The 8267-nt window shown below is 36.7% G+C and overlaps 1 protein-coding gene across 2 annotated transcripts; it reads left to right on the top strand.

The window, feature by feature from the left end:
• Positions 1–2452: 2452 nt before the first annotated feature.
• LOC107551787 (protein FAM212A-like) lies at positions 2453–5409 on the top strand. 2 transcript variants are annotated; one of them, XM_016233513.1, is made up of 3 exons: positions 2453–2547; positions 2710–2755; positions 4380–5409. In XM_016233513.1, exons 2-3 carry the CDS (start codon positions 2753–2755, stop codon positions 5301–5303), a joined length of 927 nt encoding a protein of 308 aa, XP_016088999.1. In that variant the 5' UTR covers positions 2453–2547; positions 2710–2752; the 3' UTR covers positions 5304–5409. The 2 variants fall into 2 exon arrangements, with proteins under 2 accessions (XP_016088999.1, XP_016089000.1); XM_016233514.1 differs by lacking the exons at positions 2453–2547; positions 2710–2755 and adding an exon at positions 2765–2977.
• Positions 5410–8267: the final 2858 nt, after the last annotated feature.

The raw sequence follows: 8267 nt of genomic DNA, 5'->3' as shown, positions 1-8267 counted from the left end.
CACACCCTGTTCGCACAGACATGATACGAGCTTGCTATTGCTAGCCTCTCTGAAATCACCTACCCTACCTTTAATACACTGCTTAAATGTTTTAAGACATTTTTGTTTACTCTTGTACAATAACAATTTGTAATACATTTGTAGGTTTTAAAGACTTATTTCTTTGTTCTGTTGGGTCACCACTTCATATCCAGTGTAAATCTTGGCTCCATATGAGTTTAGAAACAATGGCTTAAATTTGAAAGCTTCAAGCATTACTAAGTTAGTTTTATTTAAATGCTTATCTTAATTTAGTACACGCCTGACCTGAACTTGCACAGTGACGTCAGTAGCTCCGGTCCATTAGTTCTGTCTACATCCTGGTCAGAATCCACAGCTGGAATTTTCACCATGTAATTCTGCTCTTCCTCCAAATCCAGTTCTGTACCCAAATACAGCTGTCCTATAGATTGAGATAGCAGGACTGATGCCGCCGGAAAATGTGATTATTGTGGTGGGCAATTGAAATAATTGTTTAAAATTATGTTTTGAGTAACATGGACCATTTATGAAGCATTTTAATAAGTTGGAATGATCCATATGATCTCACCTGCGACTGGTTCAATGGTGAAACGTGAGTCTCCTCCTGAGAGGGCCAGCCGGGACTTAAAGGGCCAGTCTCGATCGACTGCATTCACCATGATGGGCCCAAGACAGGCATCTTCTGGGACGGGCAGCACCAATGGACCCTCAATCTGAGGGTCAAACTCATTTACTGGAGTGATGCTGACCAGGATCTGGATTTCAGCTGGAGAGAAAATGGATTGGAATAATTTTTTGACAGCAGTTTATACAGATTGTAAATGCATTTGTTCATATAAGGTCATACAGTGTGAACGTATAACTTGAATGTGAATTTAAATAGTCAATTTTAACAAATTAATTCTCACAGCTGGTGGCACTGGATTGAAATGTTCCTAAAAGTTGATGTCAGATTTATATATCTTAGCGATTTAGTTCATGTGAATTGAAAATGTAAAAAAAAAAAAGTCAAAATATTAATGAATTTGTATAATACATAAAAAAAATTTTTTTTGATCTTTTTGTATATTTTATTTATATTTAATTTTTGTTTATTTGTTTGTTACCAGATTTGATGTCATTGGATGCAGATTTACTTAACATTTTCTGGTATATATATATATATATATTACTTATTGACTACCAAGAGAAAAAAAGAGAACAGTATGGCCATTTAATGATTATGAAGTATATAAATTAAAATGAAATAGAATTTCTTCAGTTGAACACAAAATAGGATATTATGAAGAATGTTGTAAACCGAACAGTTGCTGGTATCCATTGACTTCCATAGTATGTGTCCCCCACTATGCAGTAAATGACTACTAGCAACAGATGGGTTACCAGCATTCTTTAAAATATCTTCTTTTGTGTTCATCAGAAGAAAGAAACGTACACGGGTCGATTTAAGGATGAGTAAATTGTGGCTAAAACACGAGTCCTCTATTCATAATATTGCTTTCTCCAGTGAAAAGTCATCTTGTCTGAATCAGGAAAGAAATATACACAGATCAAATATGTTGGTGGATTTTGATGTGACAGGACAACAGGGGATGGACTTTACACGGGAGGATGTGTTATTATGGATTATGGATTGGACAGAAGCAATGGTTTGAAGTTAAAATGCCATAGTGATGGATTTGTTCAGTTCAGATGAACTCTGATGCTCAAGAGAGGAAAGAGAGATACTTTCAGTGATGGTGTCATTTTCATCTGGACCCTTGTTATGGGGAGAGTTGTAGTGGTAGAAGTTGTCACTGGGAGAACATACAATCTATGGAAAGAAAATTTGACAATTTGGAAGCATGTGGATTTTGCTGCAGCGTTAAAAAGGTTGTTGTTGCTCTTTTAGAATTCTTTAACTAGCAATGATTTAATTAAACCTTTAGCCTGTTAAAGTACACGATGTAATATAAAATAAATCATATATTCTAGAACTATCATGAATACATTTTGGATTGATATCCAAATAAGGGAGTTAAGAGCCATAATATAGAAAAAACAACAAAAAGTACTTGTTTTATTTCCAGTGGTTGTTAGGACATTCAAAAAAATGAATGTTTATATTAGAAAACCACATTTCATTACATTTTTAAATATTGCACTATACATAAAAATTAAATATTAAACACAAATACTACGCAGATAGATAGATATCTTGTGTCTTTATTTGCAAGCAGTTCAAACGAGATTATCGTCTTGAATTGGATATTGTCTGTGGTGCTTTGGCATTTTTGAATATACTCATAATTTCAGAGGGAGGAAATGAGCGCTCAGATTTCAGTCGAGCTCTGATTGGCTCCCGCTGAGATGATTTGATTGGATGGCGCTGCGATGCTGCGCTGTGATTGGCTGAGACGCGCATGCTGGAATGTTACAGACGCACATATGCGCTTGTCTGCGGTGAAGGGGCTCATGATCTGGAGTTTGGGTCACAAGAACCTCAGCCTGGATTGCACTGAAGGTTTTTTTTTCCTGACAACAAATGTAAGTGCAAGACTTGATTCTACATTTGAAAAGCTTCGTGCATGATTTTTATCTTATTTATTATTTTTGTTTTCCCAGTTTTTCAAAAGCTATATATATTTTTTTGCTTTATTTTCCTTTTGCAAAGCATGATGTTTCATAAAACATTTATTTCTATTTCAGGAGCATCTAAATTTCTGGATTTGACTGTCATCATTTCAGAATCATGGTAAGCATGCCTCTAAATGATCACCTCTCCGCACTCATTAGGGCTTTGTCTTGTTAATTAGCTACCATAGATTGTTTACTCAGTCAAACTGCACTGATTGGACATCACTTTACATTATATGCAGCAAAGGATTAGTTACTGTGAAGAAATTTCAGCATATGGCGTAACATCTGCAGCCCAGTGCCAATCTGTGGATAGAAATAATGCCAGTCACTCGACCCTGTGTGTATGCTACTACTACTGCAAGCATGTGATTATTATGTTTATTCAGATACAGAATTCAGCAAATATATTGAAAAAAACATCAGTGTCAGTTCTGCATCTGTCAAAAAGCCAGAAAAGCTTCCTAAAAAGGGAAGATTTTTGGTGTTGGCACTTATAGTTTGGAATAATCATGCATTAGACAAATGAAACTGGATTAGGCACTTTGTATTACTGTGCTGGTTTTGTTTATGATCAGTTATTAGAAATTAAAATGCATTTGGGTTTTTGGTTCATTTCTTAATTACATACTACTAAAACATCAAGCATGGCAGTACCATTGTTTTCGAGGTAGGAACTGGGACTAACTTGTTGCACTTTGAGATTATAGACATAAATTATAGACTTATGAGATCATATTTTCCTGGTTTTCTTTGATGTAACCCACTATTTGACATTGATTTTTGTAGATTTTAATGTCTATGAACCAGCTTCACTCTTAAATGAAACTGGATTAGGCACTTTGTATTACTGTGCTGGTTTTGTTTATGATCAGTTATTAGAAATTAAAATGCATTTGAGTTTTTGGTTCATTTCTTAATTACATACTACTAAAACATCAAGCATGGCAGTACCATTGTTTTCGAGGTAGGAACTGGGACTAACTTGTTGCACTTTGAGACTGTTAATGATAGACTTATGAGATCATATTTTCCTGGTTTTCTTTAATGTAACCCACTATTTGACATTGATTTTTGTAGATTTTAATGTCTACGAACCAGCTTCACTCTTAAATAGAACAGCCAGCTTCTTTGGCAATGAATGTTTGTGGCTTACCCTCCTTGTGAAGGGTGTCAGTGATTGTCTTCTGGACAACTGTCAGATCAGCAGTCTTCCCCATGATTGTGTAGCCTAGTGAACCAAACTGAGAGACCATTTTGAAGGCTCAGGAAACCTTTGCAGGTGTTTTGAGTTGGTTAGCTGATTGGCATGTCACCATATTCTAATTTGTTGAGATAGTGAATTGGTGGGGTTTTGTTAAATGTGAGCCAAAATCATCACAATTAAAAGAACCAAAGACTTAAACTACTTCAGTCTGTGTGCATTGAATTGATTTAAGACACGAGTTTCACAATTTGAGTTGAATTACTGAAATAAATGAACTTTTCCATGACATTCTAATTTATTGAGATGGACCTGTATATGTATAAAAGAAGCATTTTTTAAATGTCATACAAATTTATTTGTAATATTTTATTAAAAATTCTATTATTTATTTTTTAAATATATGTATTATGATGATAAAATTAAATGCATATTTTAAAATGCATTTTCAAATGTAGTACGAATGTATTCATACATTTTTTTTAAATCTGAAATTTTGCACCCAGTAGTCTTACCATGTCTTTCTGTCTTTTTGCAGTTGTGTCTGCAGGAATCAAGTGACTGTCTGCGGGAACAGATGCGTTATATGATGCGATCCCTGCAAGATCTAAAGCATTTGCGGCGGAGCTGCGCAGCACACCCTGTCGGACCTCCAGTGAGATTGCGTGCTTGTAAGCAGCTGATAGCTCAACGGGAACGGCGAGCACGGTTGAGGATCAGCGACGCCAGTGAGGCGAGCAGTTACGACTCTGCCTGTTGTCTGACTAGCTCTTTGGAAGAGGAGGACTCTGCAGGCGGCCCATCGGCTGTTAGCTCACCGAGCAGCGAGCGGAGTCTGGAGTTTGATTCGGGTTACTCTGAGGCCTCCTGGCAGGATGAAGGAGTGGTGTTACGGCGCACTAAAAACATCCGAGTATCTTCTTCTGCGTGTCTTCGCACCAACCAGCCTCCCAACACCCGAGTGCGTCCTAAGTCCAGCTCTGACGCTTGCCTGGAAAGTTGGACATCGTTTGAGACCGCAAGTGATCCTAACGACTGGACTACTTCACTACTGACGCGTGGACGTAACCGGCAGCCGCTAGTGCTGGGAGACAACAGTTTTGCTGATCTCATTCAGAACTGGATGGACTTACCAGAATGCCCGGAACAGACGGAACAAAAGCACAGTTCTGGACACAGTTTCGCTAAAGACTTCTTGGTAAATGTCAAACGGAGGATAGCTGGGATTTCACGGAGCACTGATGGGAGAAGAAAGTCGTCAGATGTTACAAAACTGAGCAAATCAATTGTGGCTCCCAAACGATTTTCTTGCCAGGTTGATGTACAGCACAAAACGCCATTCTTCTATAAATCCCACACGGGTCTGAACGAACTGGACACAGATTTCTACCAGTTTACGGCATTAATGAAATCTGGAAGCAGAATGCCCATTGTCTGTAATGATATTATTGGGTACATATGACTACAGTTGTGTCATTATTAACTCTCAGAACGAGTGGACAATAACTCCAGGAGAGACTAATTATTTTTTTTAAGAAAAGCTTTGTCCGTAATCTTGTGTAAAGTGCACAAAAATAAAAATATAAAAAATTCATATTGGTCATTTGCATTGCTCTTGGTGGCGGCCTAACTGATCTCAGTGAATGAAATTAAAACCCAAAATGAACTTCATGCAACTAAACAGATTTTTATTTTTTTTCAAACGCATTAAGAGATAATGTTCGCTCAGGCTGACATTATCACATAATTAATCACATAAAGGGTTTATTTTGTGATAACGACAGGATTAATGTACATTATCAAGCTGTATTTACACTTAAACACGCTGCTGCTCAAAAGTTTGGGGTCAAGTAAGGACACAATAAATTGATCAAAAGTGACAGTTAAAGACATTTATAAAGTTACAAAAGATTTCTATTTTAAATGATGTTCTTTCAAACATTCTATTAATCAAAGAATTAAAAAAAAAAAGTATCACAGTTTCCATAAACATATTACGCAGCACAGCTGTTTTCAAAATTGATAATTATAAGAAGTGTATCTTGAGCAGCAAATCATCACATTAGAATGATTTCTGAAGGATCATGTGACACTGAAGACTGGAGTAATGATGCTGAAAATTCAGCTTCGCATCACAGGAATAATTACATTTGAAAATATATTAAAATAGAAGAGAGTTATTTAAAACTACAATAAATAATAATTCACAGTATTACTGTTTTTATTATATTTTTTTACTGTACAAATAAATGCATCCTTGATGAGTAAAAGAGACTTCTTTGAAAAATCTCACAGACCCCACACGTTTGAACAGTATATAAATATTTATATATTGCAAGCAAAAAAAATTATTTTATTATATTACAAGCACATGTTTTTAAATGTGCTGTGTCTGTACTTGTTCAGTTATATCCTTGAACCAGTTTTTGTTATTATAAACAGCTGAAAGTATATTTAGCAGCTTACAGCAGTGGACAGGAACGCGGTGTTCCTTGGACTACAAGTTCTTGCTTTTTTGGCGTCTCTGGAGGGGAAAAAGAAGTTGAGCAGAAAGCTCTTTAGTGATGGCAGAGAGGCTGTATCAACACAAATATCTCAGGTGGCCCTGGCAGCATGTGTTAAATGAGGTAACCCTGCTTGTGTCCCTTTACAACCGCATGGGGAAAAAATTGCAGCAGCTGGATAGAGGATGAAGACGTTGACTTTAGCTTCATTAAGCTTTAGAGTGCCTCGGTTATCAGACTAATGCATCCTGCGACACCGCAGCTTGTGCAAACTCTTATGAATATGTCTGCTTAAAGACTTATTAATCATTTTTTGGTTGGTTTTGAAAGATTAGCAGTCACAGATGGTGACCACAGAGTCATAAAAGTCGGACAATTAAACTCCTACAAAGCTGTTCTCACCGTATGACGTCAGAGTTAATGAATCAAGATTTGCGAGATAATAACAGGAATTAATGACAAATGCATAATGACCTGCTGTACTGACTTCAGACCAGCGGAACAGACATACTGTAAGAGGAGAAAGAAATACTCAGTATGTTGTTTATCTTGGCCTTTGTGTCTTAAGTTACCAAGCGTATAAAAAACACTTTATATTTAAGGCTTTTTCTTTTTCCATTGAGGTTACATGGAACAGATGGACTGAGTTGCTGGTGTACAAGTGGAAACAGGGGATTGCACTTAAAGCTTAGAGAGGAATACATAACAGCCAACGTGTGCCTTGTCAGTCGTTGTAAGAATATCCAGGAGCCTCGTGTCTCACTCCTTGCAGACAGTTTTGGCAATGTGACTTCAAAATACGTCCAAAATAATTCTAATAACTTAAACAGAAAAGCAAAAGACTCATAATAGAGCCAGGACAACTTGAGCATTTCATGTTTATGCATGGAAAAAGCATGATATTCTAGAAGCACTACAGAGGAGATTAGCGTAAAAGGTCTTTTTCTATAGTCGGTTATCTTTTTGCAACAGTTTGAAGTGCAAGTAAATCTTGCATAGCTATTTAAACGATTAGACACACTTATAGCTAATTATCTGAATTATAACACATCTGGTTTAATGACAGAGACATTTAAAAGAATCTCTATTGCCTCCTTGAGTGCAGAGGTTTGTTATTGCCAGTGTAATGCAACTGTGTGTTTAGTATATACAACTCTACTTGCAATGCATTCGCCAGGCATTTGTGTACTTGTCTACTGCTTGTTTCTAGCCTAAGTCTGACAGCGTCTTATGTTGTCAATACATTTATTTAGTTGTAAAGACTGAAATGTGAAATGTTGGTATTGTAAGATTCCTCACATGCATGGAAGCTCCATCCACTGGTGGTGTTTGCTGCCTGTGTTTGAAAGCTGAAGTGCAAAAGCAAGCGTTGAATGTGTGTCAGCCTTTACAGCGTGTAAGTGTGTGTGGAGTGTGTTAATTGAAGTAAACGTGTAAGTGTGTGGGGGCCAGATGTCAGTGCTTTCAGACTGTGTGCTGTGGGGGCAGCCATTCAACCAGTCAACCCAGACCAGACACACAGAGACAGAATCATCACCTCTGTCTGTGTTGGCAAACACTGTGAAGAAGCTCCCAGTTCCTTCTCAAATACATCTTAAATTAACAACAACACATGTCCTCCACTGTCACCGTGTGTATACCACAATCACTGACTTCCCTGTCACCATTCCCATAATCCCTTGCATTCCACAATCACACTCAGAAGCATATTCTGGTCATATTTAATTTTAAAATGAATATATTAATATTTTGATTAAAGAAAATGAAGCCAGTTTTAGAACCGTTAAGTTTTTTTTTTTGCATTTTGACATTATTTTCATGACAATTAAGCAAGTACGTTTCATTTGATTTTCATTACGGTAATACAGTAATTTATGTAAATGCATGTAAAAGTATGAAAATGTAATATAAAATTAAAATGC

This window comes from Sinocyclocheilus grahami, unplaced genomic scaffold, assembly GCF_001515645.1.
Source record: "Sinocyclocheilus grahami isolate Dianchi unplaced genomic scaffold, SAMN03320097.WGS_v1.1 scaffold433.1, whole genome shotgun sequence".
Taxonomy (NCBI): domain Eukaryota; kingdom Metazoa; phylum Chordata; class Actinopteri; order Cypriniformes; family Cyprinidae; genus Sinocyclocheilus; species Sinocyclocheilus grahami.
Note: the sequence above shows the minus strand (reverse complement) of the source record. Positions and strands in the feature narration are given on the sequence as shown.